General features: G+C 39.2%; 1 protein-coding gene across 3 annotated transcripts in view; it reads right to left on the bottom strand.

Moving 5' to 3' along the window:
* PIEZO2 (piezo type mechanosensitive ion channel component 2) overlaps positions 1–26,688 on the bottom strand; it is a 447,097-nt gene that overhangs the window by 343,694 nt on the left and 76,715 nt on the right. For all 3 annotated transcript variants that reach the window (XM_032293399.1, XM_032293398.1, XM_032293400.1), the window contains exon 2: positions 22,906–23,001. In XM_032293399.1, coding sequence (XP_032149290.1) covers positions 22,906–23,001 — 96 coding nt within the window. The remainder of the gene's footprint in view (positions 1–22,905; positions 23,002–26,688) is intronic.

Consider the following 26,688-nt stretch of genomic DNA (forward strand, 5'->3'; position numbering starts at 1 on the left):
TGCAACAGCACATCAAAAAGCTTATCCACCATCGTCAAGTAGGCTTCATCCTGGGGATGCAAGCTGGTTCAACATACACAAGTCTATAAATGTAATTCACCACATAAACAGAACCAAAGATAAAAATCACATGGTTATCTCAATTGATGCAGAGAAGGCCTTTGACAAAATTCAACAGCCCTTTATACGAAAAACCCTCAATAAGCTAGGTATTGATGGAACATATCTCAAAATAGTTAAAGCTATTTACAACAAACCAACAGCCAATATCATACTGAATGGGCAAAAGCTGGAAGCATTCCCTTTGAAATCTGGCACTAGACAAGGATGCCCTCTCTCACCACTCCTATTCAATATAGTACTGGAAGTTCTAGCCAGAGCAATCAGGCAAGAAAAAGAAATAAAGGGTATTCAAATAGGAAAGGAGGAAGTCAAATTGTCTCTATTTGCAGATGACATGATTGTATATCTAGAAGATCCCGTCGTCTCACCCCAAAATCCCCTGAAGCTGATAAGCAACTTCAGCAAAGACTCAGGATACAAAATCAATGTGCAAAAACCACGCGCATTTCTATACACCAATAACAGACTTAAAGAGAGCCAAATCAAGAACGAACTGCCATTCACAATTGCCACAAAGAGAATAAAATACCTAGGAATACAACAAGGAACGTAAAGGACCTCTTCAAGGAGAACTACAAGCCACTGCTCAATGAAATAAGAGAGGACACAAACAGTTGGAGAAACATTCCATGTTCATGGTTAGGAAGAACCAATATAGTGAAAATGGCCATACTGCCCAAAGTAATCTACAGATTCAATGCTATCCCCATCAAGCTACCAATGACCTTCTTCACAGAACTGGAAAAAGACACCTTAAACTTCATATGGAACCAAAAGAGAGACCACATAGCCAAATCAGTTCTAAGCAAAAAGAACAAAGCAGGAGGCATTACATTACTGGACTTCAAACTATGCTACAAGGCTACAGTAATCAAAACAGCATGGTACTGTACCAAAACAGGGATATAGACCAATGGAACAGAACAGAGGCCTGGGAGGCAACACAGCATATCTACAACCATCCGATCTTTGACAAGCCTGACAAAAACAAGCAATGTGAAAAGTAGTCCCTGTTTAATAAATGGTGTTGGGAAAACTGGCTAGCCATGTGCAGAAAGCAGAAACTGGACCCCTTCCTGACACCTTACACTAAAATTAACTCCAGATGGATTAAAGACTTAAACATAAGACCTAACACCATAAAAACTCTAGAAGAAAATCTAGGTAAAACCATTCAGGACATAGGCGTAGGCAAGAACTTCATGACCAAAACACCAAAAGCATTGGCAACAAAAGCCAAAATAGACAAATGGGACCTAATCAAGCTTCACAGCTTCTGTACGGCAAAAGAAACAGTCATTAGAGTGAATCGGCAACCAACAGAATGGGAAAAAATTTTTGCAGCTTACCCATCTGACAAAGGGCTGATATCCAGAATTTACAAATAACTACAACAGATTTACAAAACAAAAAAGAAACAAACAAGCCCATTCAAAAGTGGGCAAAGGATATGAACAGATACTTTACAAAGGAAGACATACATGAGGCCAACAAACATATGAAAAAATGCCATCATCACTGGTCATCAGAGAAATGCAAATCAAAACTACATTGAGACACCATCTCATGCCAGTTAGAATGGCGATCATTAAAAATTCTAGAGACAACAGATGCTGGAGAGGATGTGGAGAAATAGGAACACTTTTACACTGTTGGTGGGAGTGTAAATTAGTTCAACCATTGTGGAAGACAGTGTGGTGATTCCTCAAGGACCTAGAAATAGAAATTCCATTTGACCCAGCAATCCCATTACTGGGTATATATCCAAAGGATTATAAATCGTTCTATTATAAGGACACATGCACACGAATGTTCATTGCAGTACTATTTACAATAGCAAAGACCTGGAACCAACCCAAATGCCCATCGATGATAGACTGGACAGGGAAAATGTGGCACATATACACCATGGAATATTATGCAGCCATCAAAAACGATGAGTTTGTGTCCTTTGTAGGGACATGGATGAACCTGGAAAGCATCATTCTCAGCAAACTGACAGAAGAGCAGAAGATCAAACACTGCATCTTCTCACTCATAGGCGGGTGTTGAACAATGAGAACACATGGACACAGGGAGGCGAGCACTACACACTTGGGTCTGTTGGGGGGAAATAGGGGAGGGTCAGTGGGGGGTGGGGAGTTGGGGAGAGATAGCATGGTGAGAAATGCCAGATATAGGTGATGGGGAGGAAGGCAGCAAGTCACACTGCCACGTGTGTACCTATGCAACAACCTTGCAGGTTCTTCACATGTACTCCAAAACCTAAAATGCAATAAAATAAATTAAAAAATAAATAAATAAATAAAATAAAAACTAACAGAGTAAGCTGAAATACTTGATATTTTAAGATACCTCAAGGATTCATCTTCCTGATGCATTATCATGAAAAGGAAATACAATTGCATTAGGTTCTCCAACCCTTTCCCTCCCATATAGACACACAGACTCTGCTTTTTAAATGAGAGCTGCACAAGTTGGAACAGCCCTTTGGATAAACTGTAGTCCAGAGTCAAATATACACCTCTACAGATGACATGGACCTGCTTTAGCTTTTCAGGAAAAGCCTCAAAAATGATAGAGTTTTTGTTGGCTAAATACCATCTGAAAAAAAAAAAAACACTTCGTATTAGTTACGCCAAGCCAAAATCAGAATTTTCAGTAGATCCCCTTCAACAAGTCCACCCTCTTTCCTTTTAGAACAATAAATTTTAGCTACTTCTTCTATTATTATTACTATTGACATGTTATGCTTACTCCTTTAACATTATTTCTAAATAAAACCTCAGAATTAGAATTTGAACTCCTTGAGTCTAGAGACATTCTTTCATTTATTTTTCTTTCTATTTTAATTCCTAACTAAGAAAATCTCCAATAAAGTTTGGGGAGGTAATGAGTAAATTGATGAGAACATAATCCGGGTTATAACTGTCATCTTCACTATTGATAAATAAAGCATTTCTGTGGTATAATTAAATTTAGCTACATTAGTGGATGTTTTGTTGCTGTTTTTGAATGATAGCACAGAAGTACTTGGCTTGGAATGTGAATGCTATGTAATTATCAGGATTATATTGTTCATATAGAAAATACATATTCTACTATGATCTATGTACCTGCATATTAGGTGCATTTGTACCTAGAGTAGAGACATCTCTTTCGGAAGTCTTTTCTCCTATCTTTTGATCCTCATCCTCATAATTATCCTCAATGTGGGTGAAAAAAAAAAGTATATTTTGGCTTCACATTAAGTCAGTTCTTAGAGCCACTTTTCTTCCCAATAAGTTTGATTTTCAAGAAATTGTATTCCATTACTCTTGTTTCTGAAAAGCATTCTTACATTTTTCCACAATTCAAACCTCAAATGACATTTAAAATAAAAGATCATTTAAAATTTTAATTTTTCTAGAAAAATTAGGAATGAGGCCAATTAAATGGGGTGAGTGGGAACGGTCTGAAAGTCCTTGAAATGCCACATTGAACTGTTTTCTACAAAACAGCTCCCTCTGGTGGAAGCAGAACCCTTTCTCTGGGTGAGACCCATGAGACTCGGCACAACATGGAAAATTAGGGCCTCCTCTGAAAACGGACAGTCTGAAGCAGGTGGGAGAACAGATGAATTCTAAAACTCGAACCATCAAATGGTTTGTCTTTGAATTAAACTGTTCTAATCACTGCCCAAAAGTTTTTGGAATAATCTGCCAGGGAACCCTGAACAGTCATGTATTAATACGTGCAAAATACGCAAAATTCAGAGTTCAGAGAAGCTGCCCTCCAGCTGCTAAGTAGATGGGACCACATAATTCGCAAGTTCCCCAAATTTAATCAAGATCCCTAAGAATAAAGAGAAAGGGCAATTAAACACCGAGCTCAGAAGCTGTGAAACTCTGTGCAATTGGAGTAAAGAGTGACCTTGGCAATTCGGCCCCAAGGTCATGAATTTCAAAGCAAACTCAGCCCTATAGAATCCATCCTGTGCTCCACACAGCCACTTTCACTGTTTTTAAAGGTCACTGGGTTTTAAACTAAAGAACTGGAAATGAAGGAAATCATGATGTTAGTCATTGTTTATTTTACCACATTATCTCTCCACATTGTGGTTTTAGTGTTTAGACTAAATTTTTTCATCATTTTTCTGTGATGCCAATTTGTATGGTTCTTCTTAATGTAAAAAAAAATACAAATTATTGTTGCTTAAAGACAACTTATAAAAATGTAAATGAATGTAAATGCTATACTAATTTGAAAAACTGAGTAAAACCTAACAAGGAATCCACTTGTTCTTCCTTTATTAAAATCTCCAACAGAATAACATTCATTCATTCAATATCTATATTACCACTTAGTACAAAATGCAATGGCACTGAGAACTATCTCTAAGACTGAGCAGAAAGAGTGAAAGTGACTTTTCTCCAGGACTACCATGCCCCAGGTATCTCTGTCTAAATGACCATCTTCTCTGAGCTCCTAGTTGGCTACCATCTTCTATCCATCACTTCTATTTCAGATTACTTGCTGAAGTCCAAATCATCTCTCTGGTAAAGATGCTGCTTCTCAGCAGTGTTCTGGGGAGAGACAACAGGGAGCACCATAATCTACTCATCTCCCCTAAGGATGATCAAATATGCTTTCACTGAGGTCACACGAGGAAAAGCCTGCCTCTGCCAATGAGAGACACTAAGAAATCTGTCTGTAGAGATGATTTCTCGGAGGATGGGCTCTGAATCTCAGCTCCAGCCTTCATCCCCCTAGTCTCAGGAGGAGGGCTCCTATGGGGAGCCAGGAGCAGCCGTCACAGCTCAGTCACGCAAGGTCAGATTCCACCCACGCATGTCTGCAGGCTGGGGATGGCCATGTGCACTTCGTACACACAGTCCTCTCTTACCCTTATGTGGCCACAATTTAGATATCCAGTGTGAGAAGAGGAATTTTGACTACTTCATCAATAAAAGCATTCAAAGGCTCACTAGCGAATGAATAAACATCACCAGTGACTGGTCAGTTTCTTGTCTGCAGAACGGTGATGCCCTGAGATAATGCTGTCTGAGGTAGACTCGCTCAGGTGGGAGGCAGGGGGGTAAGATGAGGTTAGAGAGCAGGGTGACCTGTGCACAGATGTGGACTCTTTCCATTGTACATGCTACTGTGTCTGAGTGCCTGAGGGGAAGCTACCATTAGAAAGTCAATCATCATTGTTACCAGACCAGCATACTTAGTCTCAGATTTGCTCAGATGTCACACACCCTTGGGGGGCAGGAAAAGAAATGCCAGAAACAAAATCCATAGCACATTAAGTAGATTGTAAAATGTCAATATGCAACTCAAGCTAATAACTCGGGGATGCTAACCAACCTCCAAGTTGAATTAAATTTATGGTTAAGTGAGATATAGAAAATACTACTTCAAAGAAGAATCTGAGGATAATTACTGGTTTTATGAGTAATTTGGCTCTAAGGACAAAAATATATTATCCAAAAAAATTGTTTGGGCATAGAAAAGAGGGTTACTCTGTCTAATTGGCTAACCATAATCCCAGCCTGATCAAATTTCTAATATGTTTTGTTGCTAACATATGATGTCTATCTAAATGAACACTTAGTAGAGTAGATCAACATTTTGCATTAAAGACTGGAGTCTACAAATGCTTACCATATGGAGCCCAAACTTAGCCAAGCAAATAGTAATTTCAAAAAAGAGGAAAATCTCCTCCTTTTACACACACACACACACACACACACACAAACTCAGAGAACATATATGTATGATTATTAGGGTTACCATATTTAGAAAATAAAATACAGCAGCACATGCATTTAAATTTCAACTTGAAATACAAATGAATAATTATTATTTTGGTTTAAATATGTCCTATGTATGATTACGCTAAAAATTACCTGTTGTGTGTCTGAAATTCAAATTCAGCTAGCCATTCTGTGCTTTATCTGGCAATCATAACTACAACACAAACACACGTAATAATAGGTGTGTGGACTATAGTAATTTTTGTTAATTTTGGAAATTTTGTCTGTGTGTGTAAAAGAGAGAGAAGTTGAGACAGCAAGAGAAAGACAACAAATCTATTAGTAAAACAAGAATTGAGAGTAAGAAAACAAGCATAAAATTCACTGGAAAAAAGTATCTGTATTCTTCCTAAACATATACACTTTCCAAAATACACATAGAGGTAGAGCTTACTGTCTTTTTTTTTTTTTTGAGACCGAATCTGGCTCTGTCACCCAGGCTCAATGCCTCAATGCAACCTATGCCTCCTGGTTTTAAGAGATTCTCCTGCCTCAGCCTCTTGAGCAGCTGGGACCATAGGCGCACGCCACCACGCCCGGCTGACTTTTTGTATTTTTAGTAAAGGTGGGGAGTTTTGTTATGTTTGCCAGATTGGTCATAAACTCCTGACCTCAGGTGATCCACCCACCTCAGCCTCAGAAGTGCTGGGATTACAGGCATGAGCCACCACGTCTGGCTGGTATTTTTAAAAATAATACTATTACAAGTAAAAATGATCTCATCAGTATGTTAGTACTGACATTCTCCGAGATTTATGCTATCATTTCTTTCATGCATTTCAATAACTGGGATACTTTAGAATCCAAAATTGAGACACAAAAATTTAAAGGAAAATGTTCTTTGTGTGTACACTAATATACTATATACATATGTATATATATAAGTATATATATACATGTGCTACTCTAGAATACATTATGCTATACATATAATATATATTTAAATAATACTACCTCAGGGTATTATTGTATTATAACAAATAGTGAAAGTAAAAAGTCTTTGTGAAATGTGAAAACATATTAATAATAATTTAAGCATTGAAAATAAAAACACAAGTACAAGTTTCTTTCACACCCCCTCTTTGCACCTGTAAGTATAACACTCATCTAACACAGTATAGCACTTTCAGATGTAGACCTGAGTCTTAAGGTTAAAGTTCTAGGCCTTCTAAAAAACATTTCAGAAAAGTTACCACTGATTGTGAATCAAATACAGAGAACACTTCACTAAAGAGGAAGTTGCAGCCATTTTATAGAGGCTCTCCTAGGCCATACTATTTTACAAGTTATGAATACATCACTGCCTTAAAGAAATGTCTTACAAACAGTATGATAGTCATACTTTCCTTTTGCAAGCTCTGTGTCACTGCAAACCTAACCTTTACATTGTACAGTGAAATGTATACAGCTGATTCTTCCTATTCATGGTCATTATGTCCATAATGTTGCAATGAACACAGAATTAGCAAACACTGAACCATTGCTCCCAGAGGAAATACAAGGTTAGGTTCCTGTGAGCCTCTGGTTACAACATTTTTGTCCACAGATCAATACATAACCTTGTTTTATGGGTGTTTCTGTTTAAAGGAAACGTATTGGCTGGCTGCAGTGGCTCATGCTTGTAGTCTCAGCACTTTGGGAGGCCAAGGTGGGAGGATTGCTTGAGACCAGGAATTCAAGACCAGCCTGGGCAACACCGTGAGACCTTATCTCTAAATTTTTTTAAAAAAAAGATAACTTGTCTCACACACATCGTTTCATTAACATTGAACTTACGGCCAACAGCACAATTAGGCAAGCCTGAACAAAGCCCATCTAACACATGTATTTTCTCCATGAGGCAGATCACAGCCTTCCCGTGCTTGGGAACCCTAGATAGCACTTCAGCACCATGCATGGATGCCATTTTAAACCATGAAATCACACACAAAAAAATGTAAAAACGGTGGCACCAAATAGATGAAAGAACATTTGTTTATGGTATAAGAACTAAAGGAAGAGAGCAGAGTGTCACCTTGTGCCACCTCAGCTGGGAACATGGGCATCGGGGAACTCAAATATTTTGTGGTCTGTGCATGCCCACGAATGACCTTGAAAGCATTTACAGTATTGATTTGGAGACTACAAATACATTTTAACAGGGACATGAATTCACAAATACAGAATCTGTAAATAATGAGGATTAACTATATTTAGACTTTAGAATGTACTCAGTACTATTAAATTTACACTTTAAGATCACCAACTAGACAGTCCATTTCTAGCTGAGAGGGGCTATGTCTGGTTTTGCTTGCTGTTGTATGAATCAATCAACCCACATTCCATCCAGTCCCACCACTCAGTGTAGTGCTATCTTTATGCAATAGGTTGTCCCATGAATAAAAGTACAGGACTTGATCATTCAGATTCTGTTAGAGTTTTTCACGGAAGGTCAAAAATCAGCAAAACTCTAGACCCAACTATTTAAAAATTTCCCAGGCAATTGTTTCCTAACTTTCTCCCCCATTCAAGTAGCTGGTCCCCCATTTCCAAACACAAAGCCCAGCCCAGCCCAGCTTTCAGAAACCTGTCTCCTTATTCCCTGCTGCATGTGCGTGGGCCTTCAAAAAGCCTTTGTGAAAGCTCTGGCTGCTGAATATTTGATAAGCAACATATGGTTGAATGATAGAATCAGTTACTGCTATTCAAAGACAGATGCAGCCCAATCAGCACCTTGTCACATGTCTCACTCCTATGGGACATGTGTTGGCTGAACTCTCATTTTTATGAAAAAGTGGTCAGCACAGCCTGCATCCTTCATCATGCCCTTCTAATAACCTGGCTGTTGAATGAGCCTGGCGATAAATAAATAATCAATCTTCACCTACTGCACAGTCAGCTAACAAGTAATCGTGGAAGTGAGAGAGAGCAAGTGTCCACACAGCTACAGGGCAGATGCTGCTTTGCTCTATGGCTCCACTGGGTGTTCGCTCAGGTCTTCCTTCTGTATGAACCACCTTCTGGGCTCCCTCTGTTTCTTGTTCTCCTAAGGACCTGGCCCCTTTCTAACTCTCAATACAGTATAAAGCAGTTAGGAATCATGCTATTTAGTTCTGCATGGAAAGGTAATGCCAAGGAGGCCAAGGCAGGCCAGGACTTGAGAGATGCAATCTACCGTGCAGCGCTGCAGGAGCTGGGCTGTAGAAAAACCACAGAAGAGGGCTGAGGACGGTGGGAGAGGAAATTTACAAGGGCATCTGCAGGGAGGCAGAGCTCATCTTCAGGAAACTGTGAATTGCTCCAAAACTTGTGTTTCATATACTCTCTCTTACTTTTTCCTGCAGGGCCACCGCTAGCCCACTCACGGGACTCCTTAATATTCTAATTTATGCAACTCAGAAGTACAGTATTAGGTTTTGGTATAGAAACAAGGACCAGATTTCCACCTTCACTCATCCTCTTCGTGGCGGCCTGCTCAGGGCGCAGCCTGTCCAGCCACACTCAGGAGCCCTGTTTTCTGCATGTGCCTCTCCAGGGTCCCCCTTACTCCATGGTAAGCAAAGGCACTGCTGCTGCCTTTGCTCTCAGAGGGTGGATGCAAACTTGTCAAAGCTATTTGATGGTTAGCTAAGGTTGTGGAAACAGATACTGTAGTGGAGACTGGCAAGTGGATGATTCACTGGGTGAGTATTCAGGAACAGCAGTGGGATGGGGGTAGGGAGCAAGGCTGGAACGGAGTAGGAGTCAGGGAGCAGCGCAGTGCAGCAGACGCTCTTGCCTATCCCACAAGATGGCCCTGCAGAGTTGTTCTAGAACAGAGCAAAGGGCAAGGGGACAGGGGCTCCTCTCCTCCCTTCCAATCCCACAAAGACCACTCTTGGAAATGGGAGCTACACTCACAACAAAGAAGAGACAAAGCTTGGATAAAGCAGATCCTTTTATTTGAGAACAGTTCAAAGAACAGACACGGTTACGAGCTTTCAGCAAAACTCTAGGCAATAGGGAGAATCTAAGCCTTGGTCCTAAGGAGGGGAACATGGGGGAATCTGGGGAGAGCACTACAGCAGCCACTACAGTGGGAATTAGGGCACTTCTCCATAACAACCAGAGTATGGCTTTGCCAGATGACCCTACATCCTAAAAGAGCAGTTTTCACTCTGCAGATGCTGTTAGACCCCTGAGAATGGGAATATAATGGTGGCAACACTGATGTTTGAGAGTGACATTCCTTTGGACCCAATTGCAAAGTGACCTGTAAGAGTTCATGGTTAGCCAGGTTGCCAGGAAAGAGGAAAAAGAGGCATCTTGAGGACATGAAATCCACAAGCAATCCTGCACACACATGCTCATGTACTCTAGGCCTTTCTCCTGCAAGGTCTGCAGCTCTGAAAGCGGCTTCAGGCCAACCCACCCATGCCACCTGCTAGAGCCAGCGTAGACAGTAAAGAGCACAGAGGTCGCGACTGCCAACAACCGCATATGATACCTCTTCAAGTCTGAAAGCTCCTGCTCCTGACTGCCCGATGAGACCGCCAGTGCCTTTCCCCAAGACCCCTTACATGCACACAATATTGACAAGCTAAAATGCAGAAAATAAATTTATCCAAAATTAACTTTTTAAAAAATGGAGAAAGGGAACAGGGAAAGAAGGAAGGACTAAATGGTGGCCTATAAGATTAAAGACCTGTCTTACAGTTACTCGTGGCTCTGGTGCCAAGTGGATTGCCTGGCCCATTTCAGACAGTCAAAAATGCTTATTCAGTGACCGAAGGAAATGAATGCATATTTTGTACCAGTATTCTCAGTGTGCTTATTTGGCTTTCCTGCTTAATGCTGAAGAAATATACTAAAAGGCAGCTTAAAGTACAGTAATTGTCTACTTACATGTTGGAAGCCAAGTGCACAACATGCGTAATCTCTACATTTATCTTCCCTGACTATTAATTTTATAGTAAGATACAGTAGAATGAGGGAAATGCTTATATAGAAAACTGAATTATTTATATTAGAAGCTTTCACTCATTGAACCAATTTTTAAAACTGATAGTTCCAGGAATTATTCAGTAGCCTCTGTGTGTTTCTTAATTTCCTTATCTGTAAAACATAAATAATACAATACTTGTCTCATGAGATATGGAAGCATTAAATGAATTACCATGTAGAAAGCTTGGGACAGTTGCCTGACATATAGCTAGCATTGTGTTTCCTGTTTATTCTTCTTGTAATTAATAATCAGCACCTTTTGAAAGTTAAACGTAAGTTTTCATACCAAAAGGCTATTTCCCATGGATCAATACAAATCCAAGTGGATCTGCTTAGGCAAAATAGCTACAGATGAAGTAAAGCTCAGATGCTCTAATAAATGAGTCCATCAGCAATTAGTCTCATCCAGCCTTTGAAGCAAGCCAGGTTCAAAAATTCTAAACAAATTGACTAAAAAAAAAAAAAAGACGTAAACAAATCAGCCTCAGGTAAACACCTTTAAGGGGAAAGTAACCCTAAGAAGTAAGAGGAGCTATGATTTCCTCCTCTTGAGCACTTTATCCATCTCATCAGCATGTATCAGGCCTGATGAGCTCCTGTGAGCACTGTCAGCCCTTCAATGTTCCTTCCAGGACCAGTGCCAAGCACTCAACATTCGAGGAAGCAGGAATCTGAGAATTCAAGCAACTTGCCCTAGATTACACAGTGAATAGATGGCAGAATCAGATTCCTATTCTGGGGACCAAGGGCCCATCTTCTTTACCTTTGTATGTTCAACTGCCTGGTACACGGCCTGGCAGAGCAGGCATCAGGTAATGCTCGTCAAATGAATAAATGAAAGAATGGTAACTTGAAGAGCTGATCAACAAACTGATACCAACTCAAATGAACTAATTCAACTGTAATAACAGGGCAGCATTTAAATTAAAGGTAATATGGTCTGGCTCCATCCTAACCCAAATCTCATCTTGAATTGTAGCTCTCATAATTCCCACATGTTGTGGGAGGGACCCAGTGGAAGACAATTGAATCAGGGTGATGGTTTCTCCCATACTGTTCTCATGGTAGTGAATAAGTCTCACAAGACCTGATGGTTTTATAAGACATTTCCCCTTTTGCTTGGCTTTTCTTCTCTTGCCTGCCACCATGTAAGATGTGCCTTTCACCTCCCACCATCATTGTAGATCACTGTAGGGCCTCCCCAGCCACGTGGAACTGTGAGTCTGTTAAACCTCTTTTTCTTTATAAATTACCCAGTCTCAGGTATGTCTTTATCAGCAGCACGAAAATGGACTAATACAAAAGGTGAAATCATAATTTAGATAAACTTATCGTAACCAAATAAAGCAAAAAGTTGGGGCTTCTGAAATATGTTCTTTAGTAATATAATATGACATAGTGTTTCCTAAACTGGGAATTATATGTTGCCTGAAACTCCCTCTGTCTGACTGAATAGTGTATGCCCAGTATAAGGCAAAAATGGGATACAACATCTGTACCATTTCAAAACAGAACAACTAAAATAGCCTAAAAGACCCACATTAATTTATTTAAAAATTCAAGAAACAGACATCTAATTTTTTTAGCATTCCTTTTGGTGGCGAGCTGATATTGATAATAAAACACCTAATAATTCACTCAATTAAGTATTTTCCTGTGTTTTGCTTTATTATGAAATAGTAAAACATAATAATAAGCCTAATGGCATAAGGACTGTTTTTAACCAAAACCAGATGCAAGCAGTTTTAAATATCTGCTACTATTTCCTTTCTGGTGTCTAAACACGTCTTTACAAGTTACAGACTGCACTGCCTCTTCATGCAGGCAAATGGAGCATCATTTTTCTTTTCTCAGGGGACCATTAGTGATCTGGCAAAGTGTATGCTGGGTCAGAGCCTCAGGATAAGGTGCATTTGGTGTTTATTTTACACACACATGTGATTACTTACAGGATTAGTACAGCTTCCTTTTAAAGTAGGGCCCTTGTTCAGAGCAGAATAGAATAAAATATGCTTTTCTATCTTCTTAGGACTTTGACAACAGGTCACAAAAGTTAACTTGATCTGCTAAAAATTTCACTTGGTCACAACTGTCAACAAAGCACAACAAGCCCCTCCCTTCCTACCCCTGTCTAATTCTGCCTCTCCAAATGGTGGAAAAGATCCTTAAAAAAGTGTATATAATTAATATAACTTTTGAGTATAAATGCAAGAAAATATAACAGAGGAATTGCTGCCATGCTCAAAATAACAAAGCAAAATTTACCAGGTTTAAAAAAAAAAAAGACCTCAAAAGATATGTTAGAGACCTACTCCTTTCCAAACAAGGAAGAGAAAAATCGTCTCTACAAAAGCACATATTGAAAAAATATTTGGGGGGCAAAGCCTGAAAGGGCTGGCAGTGTGCGGTTCTGTTGTTATTCCTGTGGCCATTTTATAAGTCTCAGCAAAACACTGGGCCCACCATCTGCGTTTTGGTTGCTCCAGGGGAGCTAGCCATCACAACCCAACAGACCTGCATAGGCACCAGAAGTCGTTCCCTTTCATCTACCACTGGGGGTTTTGTTCTTATCTATTACAGCGTTGTCCCATCTTAGAGAGCGTTCAGAGCACAGGCTCTCAGACTGAGGATGGGTTCTTGGATAAGAAGACAACTTTGTTCTTAGGTATAATCAACACGCCTTAGACAGCAACCATCACTTGGGGGTGTGTGTGTGTGTGTGTGTGTGTGTGTGTATGTGTAACATAAACATTTCATATATGAACTGATTAGATGATGATTCTTCTAAAATATTCTGGCTGTAGACCAATGACTAATGTGCCCAGGAAGTGTTGTAGTCTTGTAATTTGCAGCATATTTCTTCTCAATTAACCCCCAATAAATAACTGATTCTCTCTAGAAAGAAGTGGATATGACCTGACTATCTATTCCAGCCTGCAAGAGCACATATTAACAAAGATAGCTTGTCAGCAGGACTAAGAAAGCAAACAGAAACAATTTGCAGCAAACAGCAAATGTCGCACTGTAGCTGGATGCGTGTCTTGTATCTCAGACTGTGGGCACTTTACTGATAACATTAGAACTATCAATTATTGTGAGGAAATGGGAGGACGTTTCTGTAGTTCCTGTTGAAACCAGCTGAACAAGGTTCTGGACTTTGGACAATTTCAGAATCAAACACTAAGAGTTTGGACAATTTCAGAATCAAAAACTAAGAATTTATGATCTGGTGCATGATCGAAGGAACCATCTATGCAGCTTTGTGGGTAGGACCTCCGTGGACACCTGGAAAGACTCGGTGAAGTGAAGCCACAAAAGAAAAGCAGGAAGCAGACTGACCAAAATGTACCGGGTCTCACTGAGGCAGTTCCATTTTTTCAATAGGAGGGAAGAGCATACATAGCAGTGCCTCCTTATGTGATATTCTTAGTTTAAGTGACTTTTATTCCAATTAACATTTTTTTTTCATTTCAGAATAGAGGTTCTGCCTTTGCAATAAATGTTTTTTTCTATTCTCTAATAAAATTAGTGTATAGAGGGTGCTTAGAATGGTACCTGGCACATAGAAATGTGACATAAAAGTCGGTGCTTCGGATAAAGAACTCTCCAGATGAATCTCTGAGACTCTGGGTTGTCCCACATGGATACTGCTTGACTTTTATAGTCAAGATTCCAGGATGAATCCAGTGAGTTGACACTTCCTCAGGATGCTGCCTTCTCACCTGGCTGTCTCATTTCACAACATGTGCGATCATATATATTCCTTATGGAAAACTACTTAGTTACTTGACGTGTATTCGCCAGGCTGTTGTCCTTCAAATAAACCTCAAGCCTCCACATTCATGATAAAGAGTCACCTGTGAACTCTTTGTTTTATACTAGTCTTTTTTTTTAATTTGACAAGTCTAATTTAGTCAATTTACAGAAATAACAGTATCACTGGAATAAGTAGGTGGCTTTCTAAGATTACTATATTGACAGAGTTACCACTCCATAAGATACATAAAATCCAATATAAACATTTTAAGAAGCGACTTTAGTTAAGAGCAGTGTTTTCTCCACCTTTTTTATCCTCCACAAATCCAAATATAGTCTATTGTGAAGAACAATCTTTCAATAATTATTTGGTGAAAGAAATAATTGGTCTCACTTAATATGATACATTTTCTAGGTAACATACACATATGTCATCAATCTGTACCAATGCATATTAAAATATCTTCCTTAAGTATACTCACATTATCTCTCCAGACCCTTGTTACCAGATCTTGGTGATGTTTCAGCCAATACATATCTATTAAGTGACTAGGCTTCCCTCTTCCCTTGCAAATTTGCAGAGTCTATAGCTCTGTCAAGGGTATGAGTCAAAACAGCACAGTGGCTAAGAGTGTGGCTCACCCATGCAGCACCTGGGTGTCCTGTGGCTTGCTGTGAACCCATCTGGAACTCAGTCTTTGTCTGTGACATGAGGATTATTGATCATAAGAACATCTCACTTAAAAGTTTGTTGTGAAAATTAAATTAATAATTTCATGAAAATAATTATAAGAACTTAGTAGAGAAGGCTCTTGGCTTACTATTAATCAGTCAACCAACCTAAATATTATGTAATAAAAAAATTAGACATACTTGCCATATCTTGGAGCAGTATACCAAAAAACCTTGGAAATTAGATATTTCTTTGCTAATACTTAGAGAGTGCTAGTAAAATCCTCCAGTAAAGACTGGCTATAGTCACACAAATGAGAATGAGATTTCTAAGTCTAGCATTTCTAAGTCTGACATTCAAGGTAATAATGTTGTGCTTCAAAATAATAATAATAACAGCCCACTTAAAAATTTATTAGAGACAGGGTTTTGCAACATTGCCTAGGCTGGCCTCCTGGGATCAAGAGATCTTCCTACCTTAGCCTCCTAAGCAGCTGGGATTACAGACACATGCCACTGTGTTCGGCATGTTAGCCAATATTTACTGAGCACTTATTGTGGCCTTCTGCCATATTGCATATGTTTTAATATTTATACACCATGCAAAAAAAAAGTACAAACTCTTCTATCATATTGTCCAGTATGTGGTACTCACTATATCGTAAAGTATAAGGAATCTCTAATATATCAGGTTAAAAAACTTAATGCCTTGGGCTGGGCACAATGGCTCACACTTGTAATACCAACACTCTGGGAGGCCGAGACGGGTGTATGACCTGAGGTTAGGAGTTCGAGACCAGTCTGGGCAACGTGGCGAAACCCCGTCTCTACTTAAAAAAAGATACAAAAATTAGCTGGGCGTGGTGGTGTGCCTCCTGTAATCTGAGCTACTTGGGAGGCTGAGGCGAAAGAATAGCTTGAACCTGGGAGGCAGAGGTTGCACTGAGCCCAGATTGCACCACTGTACTCCAGCCTGGGTGACAGAGTGAGATTCTGTCTCAAAAAACAAAAACAAAACAAAACAAAACAAAACAAACAAAAAAATCTTAATACCTCATTAGTTGCAATTCGTGGGCAATCTGAAGTTAATTACACATTAGTTAACAAATTTAATGGAGGACGATCTCAATCCTAATGCAAAGCACGGTTTGTGAACAGCAAGAAAATGTTCATTTCCTTCCCTACAGTATTGCATACTTAAATAAAATGCCCATTCTTGTAAGTGAAAGCATAAAACATTTTTAAGAGTCTTGATTTCTTTAATTACTCATGATCCTGCAATCCTGATTAAATCTAAAATCCAAATCCCATGGCTTATGATACCCTAAGCTTCTGTCTCCAGAGGACTGCTGCATGCAATAACTATTCCCTGATGTTTGCTATTATGAAGATTGATACAAGCATAAGAGTTAGGTTTATACATTCATCTAAAATTCTAGACACTGGAACTAAACTTCGTTCATTCTACAAATATGTACTGAACTCCTGCTATGTACATCTGGCACCCTTTGTGCAAAAACGCATATCCTTGCCATCTTGATATTTATATACTAGAAGGGAGAGACACCCTACATAAATGTATTAACATGAAACCCTGACTTGGTTTACAGTGAGACCTTCCGAGAAGGCTGAGGAACCAAGGCTTCCTGCCAAACACTCCCTCATTCTCCAATGAATACTGTGAATAAGAACATTTATTTTCAACCCATAGACCCCACCCAGTGGAGATATGAAAGAATCAATGTTGGGGAAGCTGAGAGTTGAATACAGTTGAGAGAATGCCAAGCCCAGGTAGAGGAGCATGTTGAGATGATCTTGGGGTTTGGGGGACTTGCTAGACTGATGAGACACTCCCATCTGAGAAAGGAAGGCAGGAGCTCTGGGGACTGCTTAGAATTTCACCAAGGGGCAGGGACAGGGGCAGGGGCAGGGTTGTGCCATAGAGGAGGTTTGTGGGAAGAATTAAAGGGAGAAATAGAAGAACTGAGTGGCAGGGTCTGCAAGTCCAGTTCTTGCTAAGGATTTGTCTCAAAAATAATTTTGGAAAGGTATAAACATCAAGAAAAATAAAACCTGTCCATGGCATGAAAAATAAAAATGGGTCTAGGGTAAGGCAGCTTTAGTTAAGGGGGTGAGGGAAGAGGGTTTTAAGGAGGGACATCTAAGATAAACCTGAATTCTGGGAAGAGACCATCATTCAAAATCTGGGGAAGAGAATTTAAGGCAAAGGGAGCTGTGACAGCATAGAGGTGTCAGTTCAAACCAGGGTGAATTCTACAACTAATAACAGTGACTATTTGTGTAGTAATTTTATATTTTGCTTAAAATTATGTCTGCTTATTTGATGCCCACAAAGCCTAATAACCTTGAGGAATTTGGATCTTGAGTTGCAGTGGGGGGAAACTTGACCAAAAGAAGTAACACCCAGGCCCAGGTCGAGTCAGTTGCAGGCTGGGCCTCAGAGGCGTGCTGGGCCTGCGCTGTAGCATCTGGCTCTGCCCTTTCCCATGTATGCGGCCTTCCCCGGGTGTGATGGCCACTTCCGTGTCAAGGTACCTCCACCTCTATGCTGACTCCTCTGTCCCCCAGCCCCATCAGGGACTGAGGTCTCTGCTTCAAAGACCTTCTGAGATCTGGTTTCCCAGCAACAGAAGCTGAGGTGGATTCCTGGGGAATGGGGATTATGGGGCAGTTTCCTTGCAGGGATATCTTGCAGGGAGTGAGGAAATCTGGACCCCACAGAGGGACAGATCAGATTGTCACGCTCTTGCAGTGGGGCCTTAGCTGCTGGGATGCTCTGAAGCTGCCACAGCCTTTCAGAGACTTTCCAACTTTGAGGTTTCGGCACTCTGTGTTGAGCAGTCATTGGGTCCAGGCTGCCTATGGCTAGTGAGGTGAAGTTTGTATAAAGCAGCTCCCTGGCTTGGCATGGTGGCTCATGCCTATAATCCTAGCACTTTGGGAGGTTCAGGTGGGTAGATCACCTGAGGTCAGCAGTTTGAGACCATCCTGGCCAACATGGTGAAACCCCATCTCTTATTTAAAAAAAAAAAAAAAAAAAAAGCAGCACCCTTCAGCCACCACCAATTTCTAGGGAGGGATTTTGCAGAGAGCGGTCAAAGAAGCACCTTCCAGCTGCTAGAATGGGAGGCTCAGTCCCGAAAGGGAATTCGCAACTCACACCACAGCATACACTGTGCACAGCTCTTCAGAAGAGATTCTGACAGAGAGAAGAGCCTTGAGAGGAAGTCAGTGTGGATGGAACTAAGTTTTTAGAAATCTGGGCTTGTAGAATTCTTGATTTGCTGTTTTAGATCTTGACGTGTGCCATTATCTCAGTAGGTTAAGATATCAACAAGAAATCAGGAATCACTCTAAGCATTTTAAAAAGAGAACATTAAACAGAGAGGACTGGTTACTGAAGGGGATGGAAGAGCCAGGAAGCCAAAAGGAATGTTGAAGCCACTGGAACATCAGCAAGGCAGGACAGGCAGGGGCATGAGCAGAGCTCAAGAACGAGGGCCATCCAGGAGCGCTCGACCCTCAGGAGAAGGTCCAGAAATGGCTCTATGTGCAACCAGGCCTTGCCTGGGCTTCTTCGCTGTCAGCTGTGTCCATCAGCCTTTCCAGGTGTCCATGGGAGGTCCCACCCACACATCTGGGATAGGTGCCTCCTTCAGTTATGCATCAAATAAAAAGCTCTTAGTTTTTGATTCTGAAATTGTCCAAAGTGTAGAGCCCTTTTCAATTGGTTTCAACAGTAACCACTATCAGACAGTCCAGAAATCCCATCCACTAGTAACTAGGAATATCCTGTGCATTGAATGAAGACTGAAGGCAAAGGACATTAGATAAGTAATGGGTGCTTGATGACTAGCTTGGGATGAACACAGCTGATGGACACAGCTGACAGGGAAGAGGCCCAGGCAAGGGCTGGTTGCACATAGAGCCATTTCTGGACCTTCTCCTGAGGGTCGAGCGCTCCTGGATGGCCCTCCTTCTTGAGCTCTGCTCATGCCCATGCCTGTCCTGCCTTGCTGATGTTCCAGTCATTTCAACATTTCTTTTGGCTTCCTGGCTCTTCCATCCCCTTCAGTAACCAATCCTCTCTAATGTTCTCTTTTTAAAATGCCTAGAGTGATTCCTGATTTCTTGTTGGGGCCTTACCTACTGAGATAATTATACACGTCAAGATCTGAAATAGCAAATCAAGAATTATAAAAACCTAGATTTCTAAAAACAGGAAGTTGTTTAGTCGAATCCCAATCTTTTGATACTGTTCCTTCACAACAGTGTTATAAAGTGATTTTCTGGTTCTCTGTTAATTCTTTCTTTGTTGTTTAAAGTTGAAAACAATAGCTTGGATTTGCAGGGAGGTAGATTTCAGGCTGATTCAAATCAGGTGGATTTCAGACAGTATTCAACTGTCTGATAATGCTATAGACTTCTTAGGGCCACAGGTAGCTCCCTGGCACCATTAGCATCTAAGAAGAAACCATGTGACTCCCCCAATGTGGCTATTATAGAATATTCTACCACTGGTTACTAGAATAGGCTTGATAACTCCCAAAAGCTGTTCCAACTTTAGAAATCCATGATTCTACAAGTTACAGCTCTCACTAATCAGATAATATCCAGGAGTTAAATGTACTGAGCCTCTAAGCATTTTTCATCACCCTAATTTTTAAAAACAAAATTCTTTCACATTTCATCATATAACTGACTGCTGATCACCTTCCTTCTTCTACAGCACAGTAGTGTATAAGGCTTTGCAACAAATCTTCGGCTTAAATATAGGCATGGGAAAGCACCAAATCATACTCAGATATTCTTTGTCCTATTGATGGCACTGAGAGCAAAACAGTAGACAACTCTGGTCTACAGAACAGTGGAGAGACTGGAATTTTATGTTTAAGACTACCCCAAGAATGATAGCAAAGTACTGCCTTCCAAGTTATGACACTAATATTCTCCACATCCTGGGCACCTACCTGTATGGATATACACGTTGGAAAAATAGTCACACAAGAAAAAAACCTCATCAGACCAAATGGAGGGCAGTGGGCCATGGAGCCATGCTTACATGTATGAATCTCATTCCAGTTCAGGTGGGGTCTGCCAGCAATATGTGGCGGCCTAACAGGCTCCTAAGGCTAATTCAAACTTATTGTTTCAGGTGCAGGCTGTCTGAAAGCAGGGAGGGCAGGATTTGCTGACAGTCCCTTCAGTTTGCCAATGTACTTTCCTACAATTTATAGAAATGTGTATTAACACACGCTGGAAATTCTGAGTATGTTTGAACCTGAGTTTCCCTAGAAAGCCATGCTTTATTCACTATTCCAGATCCATCACTCACATACATTGACTCCACATAGGACCTTGCACCACAAGTAATGTCTAACCCAGGGTATCTAATCTTTTAACTTTTCTGACCACATTGGAAAAAGAATTGTCTTGGGCCACACATAACATAAACTAACACTACTGATAGCTGATGAGGAAAAAAAAAAAAAAAAGTCCTCCCATAAATTTCATAATGTTTTAAGAAATTTTGCAAATGTGTGTTGGGCCACAATCAAAACTGTCCTGGGCCACACGTGGCCCATGGGCCATGGGTTGGACAAGCTTCATCTAACATAAGATGTCTTAAAACACATATTTAGAGATGCATGGATTCTGAGTCCTGTGTGTTCAGAAAAAAATATGATATCCTTACTTGGAGTCCCTTTGCAATTATATAAACAAACACATAAATGAGGTTATGTTGCATGTCAGTCATGGTTCTTGGCGCTAAAATGGAGAAAGAGAAAATAAGTCATCTGAATGTTGCTTTCAGATGCTTACTGGAAGGATGTGTGTGGATTTCCTTTTCCAACTCCCTCCCTCCTTTCTTATCATGAGCAGGCCAGCAGACACCTGTGCACCTATTCGTGTACTGATCTTGTAACATTTTATTACTTCATGATATTTCCTTATGCAGAGAGGATTCATTTTTTCTTTTGATTTTATGTTTCACCTGCATTCTCCCTGATAATGTCAGTCCCTGGCATACCTCGGAATGAACTAGTGTCCATAAACTGTAAACTGTTTGCCATGTCTAACACTGTTGCATACTCAGGGCTGGTTAGTTCGGGAAAAGAAAAAGTCAGGGGTCATCACAGAAGTATATAGGGGAAAATCCCAGTTACTTGATTTCCAAGTAAAACAATAAAGAGCCACATTGATGTAAAAGTGATAGACAACTTAACTGGATATATAAAGATACTCACCTTTAAAGCACCTTATTGTGAATACACACACAACCCTCTTTCTTTGAAAAAGGAGTTCCAAACCATCGAATAGTCGTTGCCTGTATGCTATCTCTTGTTTTAGGCCAGAAACTATTCTGTTTATGCTGAATCCTTTAGGAATGAGGCTGTGGTGGGTGGGGTACAATTAACAATGTATGTTTGTTTTATAAGGATTTGCATAAACTCACATTTCTCTACCCTTTATATACATTGTGTATTAAGGATTTAGGTGACTTAGAAATACTGTTGTCCAGAGACATGAAAATCAACATGGTATCTGCAGTCCTAACTACTATGATGAATGATCATAATATGTCTTATGAATTTTACAGAGAATCAGGGAGAATGGGAAAAATTAAGTCATTATTTGTTGTTCTGTGTACACTGTGGTTTTTACTTCTTTTTCTAAAGAGTTCATCACTAACGAGGAAATCACTAATGACCTTTCCCACACCACCCAGAGATAGGGTCAAACAACTTCCTTTTCCTTTCTTGTAAACATATGGCCATTGCACTCACCTAAGCATTTGGCACAGGCCATACTTCTCGTAACGGTGGTGTTCTGAAGAACAACAATTTATTAAATTAACTCACTATCATTTAATTTTAATACTTGTGAAAAACTTCAAGTTGAAAAATTCACAAGCCAGAACATGTTTCCTAATTAGAACCTTAAAAATTATAATCACTACTCTGTATTCTATGCCTTGAGGTTCTTATAGAGTAACCAGAATAGGATCTAAAGTGTTGCGGAAACACACCTGAGGAACTATACCTCCAAATCAAATTATTCTCTTTCATTATGTTATTGAGACTTACTCAACAAACTTTAACTAATGTAGGAAGTTACGGCTGGAACCAGGGCTCACCTGTCATTCTCCTGGTAAGTGGCTCACAAATGTCAAATACTGCTCTGCCTCTTCCAATTGCCGCCATATTCTCTCCACAACCCAACAGACAAATGCATGTGCCAATGTTTTCATCCCGTTTGTCTTATCTTATTGACAATACTTTGAGTTAGTGTTAACTAGCCAAAACATTCCAGTGATACTGCCATGTTTACTATGAAGTCCTAACAGGGAATTTATTAACTGTAAGTGACAAAAACATGCATCACAAACAACTTCTATACAGCTCTACTTAGTGTAATTGTTAAAATGTTTGACATCCACTCCATGCCGTACTAGCCCTGCTGGATAGATACCATCTCTGCCATTAGATAATGACAATTCCAAGGAGCCCAGCAAAATACATTCAGACTGCATATAACTCTGTGGTATAGAATAGCAAAAGTCTCTTACCTTGCATCGTTGTTTTTGTTGGTTCTGAGAACAGAGGAATGAGCAAGAGGTAGATAAGGTAGACAAAGGAGAGACCATTGTATCGGAATGCACATGCTGTGGATGAAAACAGAGAAGAGAATGAGAAGGTCATTAACAAAGGCAGGTTGACAAAACCAGGGGTGCATAACAAAAGATGGTATCAGATGTCACTGGATCAGTGTTAGTTCCTAAATAGACATGTCAATTACAAAGTAATAAACTGAGTATTTATTCTATGTTCCTCACTATGTTGGGCAAGATGAGAAACAGATAATTAAAATACATCATCACTGGTCTTAAAATCTAACCAAGAAATATGAAGAAGGTAAAAGACAAAATTATTTAAAATAATAATAGCTACAATAATTTAAGGTATACATAGTACAAAAAGATGTAAATTGTGACACCAAACACATAAAATGTCACTGGGGATGGATTATAAAAGTGCAGACTTTTTTTTTTTAAACAGAATATTACCCTGTTGTCCAGGCTGGAGTACAGTGGCACAATCTTGGCTCACTGCAGCCTCCACCTCCTGGATTCAAGTGATTCTCCTACCTCAGCCTCCCAACTGGTTGGGATTACAGGCACATGCAACCACACCAGGCTAATTTTTGTATTTTTAGTAGAGATGGGGTTTCAACATGTTGGCCAGGCTGGTCTGAAACGCCTGACCTCAAGTAATCTGCCTCCCAAATTGCTGGGATTACAGGCGAGCACAACCAGGCCCAGCCTAGTGCAGACTTTTTATATGCGATTGAGGTTAAGTTGTTATCCACTTAAAATACTCTGTTCTACTATAAAATGCTTTATGTAAGCCTCATGGTAAACATAAAAACCTATAGTAGATACAAAAAAAGACAAAAAGTACAAAATCAAAGCATACCACTAGAGAAAATCACCAAATCACAAAGGAAGACAGTAAATGAGAAAAAGAAAATGAACAAACTGAAGTACAAAACAATCAAAAACCAATAAATGAAATGACAGTAGTAAGTCCTTAACTACCAACAATTACCTAAATACAATGTATACTATTCAGGTAATGGTTACACCAAAAGCCCAGACTTCACTACTAGGCAATATATCTACGTAACAAAATTGAACTTGTACCAACTAAATATATAAAAATAAAAAAGAACTTTTTTTTTTTCCATTAGGTCCTATTAGGTCAATGGGGAAATCTAGCAGTAAAAGACAAATGTAAGCATACTTTCTTTAAGAAAAAAAATTGCCTTGTATGTAAATAGATTAAATTCTCCAATCAAAAGACATAGCATGAATGAATGAATTTTTAAAAAGACCCACGTATATGCTGCCTGCAAGGAACTGACTTCATATTTAAGAATACATAGAGACTGAAGGTGGAAGAATGGAAAAAGATATTCCATGCAAATGAAAACCAAAAGACAGCAGAGATAGTTAGGCTTATATCAGATAAAATAGACTTTAAGAACTGTAAAATGAGATAAAGAAGGTCAATATATGGTGATAAAGGGATCAATTGTAATGGTTGTAAATATATATGCACTCAACATTGGAACATCTATATATACAAAGCAAATATCAATGGATATAACAAATACAGACTATAATGTAATAATAGTAGGAACTTTAATACCCATTTTTAGAAATGGACAGAGCATCCAGACAGAAAATTCATACGAAAATATCAGACTTAAACTACATTTTAGACCAAATGAACTTAAGAGACATATACAGAACATTCTATCCAACAGCAGCAGAATGCACATTCTTCTTAAGCGCAATGGATGACTCTCAGAATAGCACATATGTTAGGTCACAAAAGAAGTGTCAACAATTTTTAAAAGACTGAAATCATATCAAGTGTCTTTTCCAACCACAATGGTATGAAACTAGAAATCAAAAACAAGAAAATTTTCAGAAAATTTGCAAATATGTGGAAATTAAACAAATATGTGGAAATTAAACATGCTCCTAAACAGTCAATGAGTCAAAGAAGAAAGTAAGATAGTAAAAGGGAAATTAGAAAGTAGCTTGGGATTAGCAAAATTAGACATACAACATCCCAAAACTTATGGAATAGAGCAAAAGTAGTTCTAAGAGAAAAGCTTATAGCAATAAATGCTTACATGAAAAATAAGAAAGATCTCAAACAACCTAACATTACACCTCAAGGAAGTAGAAAAAGAAAAGGCAACTAAGCCCAAAGTTGGTAGAAGTAAATAAATAATGAAGATCAGAGCAGAAACAAATAAAATAGACACTAGAAAACCAATAGAAAAGGCCAACAATACTACAGTTGGTTTTTAGAAAAGAAATAAAATCCACAAACCTTAAACTCAGAAGAAAAGAGAGGAGATGCAAAAAATTAACATCAGAAATGAAAAAGGAGATATTACCATTGATATCACATGAATAATTATGAGATTCCTATAAACAACTATACACCAATAAACTGGATAACCTAGAAGAAATGAATAAATTCCGAGCAATATGCAACCTACCATGACGGAATCATGAAGAAATAAAAAATCTAAGCAGACCAGTAAAAAGTAAGGAGATTGGAATTAGTGATTAAAAGCCTCCCCTCAATAATAAATGAATAAATAAATAAAATCCCAGGACCTGATGAATTCTATCAAACATTTAAAGAGAAATAATACCAATTCATCTGAAATTCTTCCAAGAAAATTAAAGAAAAGAGAATACTTCTGTACTCATCCTATGGGGTCATTATAACCCTGATACCAAAACCAGACAAGGATAATACAAAGAAAGAAAATTACAGGCCAGTGTCCTTGATGAACATAGATGCAAAAGTCCTCAACAAAATATGAACGAATCCAACTCAACAATGCATTAAAAGGCTTCTTCACCATGATCAAGTGGGCTTTATCCCAGGGACACAAGAATGGTTCAGCATACCTATAGCTATTAATGTGATACACCACATTAACGGAATGAAGAACAAAAGCCATATGATCGTCTCAAAAGATGCAGAAAAACTCTGACAAAATTCAACACCCTTCATGGTAAAAATTGTCAACAAATTAGGCATAGAAGAAATGGACTTCAACACAATAAAGGCCATATATAACACATCCACAGCTAATATCATACTCAAAAATGAGAATTTAAAGCTTTTCTTCTAAGACCAGAAACAAGACCAGGATGCCTACTCTTGACACGTCTATTCATTGTGATACAGGAAGTCCTAGACAGAGAAATTAGACAAGAAAAAGAGATCAATACATCAAAATTGGAAAGGAAGACGCAAAACAAATTTGCCTGTTTGCAGATGACATAATCTTATACAGAGAAAACCCTAAAGACTCAACCAAAAAACTGTTAGAAAGATTTAATTCAGTAAAGTTTCAAAATACAAAATCAACACAAGAAAATCAGAGTATTGTCTATACACTCACAATGAACTATTTGAAAAAGAAATTTTAGAAATCTCATTCATACTAGCTACAAATAATATTTAGAAATAAATCTAACCAAGGAGGTTAAAGACCTATAAATGGAAGACTATCAAACATTGATAATAGAAATTGAAGAAGACACAAATACAGTCATGGACCTCTTAGCATCAGCAATATGTTCTGAGAAATGCATTGTTGGATAATTTTGTCCTTGTGGGAACTATGTTTTACATAAACAGAGATGGTACACTCTGCTGCACACCTAGACAATATGGTGCAGCCTACTGCTCCTGGGGAGGCTAGATCGTTGAGAATGCTGGTAAGGATGTCTTTGCAGGCCCTTGCAGAAGGG

Source organism: Sapajus apella, unplaced genomic scaffold (assembly GCF_009761245.1).
Source record: "Sapajus apella isolate SASKATOON/1434 unplaced genomic scaffold, GSC_monkey_1.0 scaffold29, whole genome shotgun sequence".
Taxonomy (NCBI): Eukaryota; Metazoa; Chordata; class Mammalia; order Primates; family Cebidae; genus Sapajus; species Sapajus apella.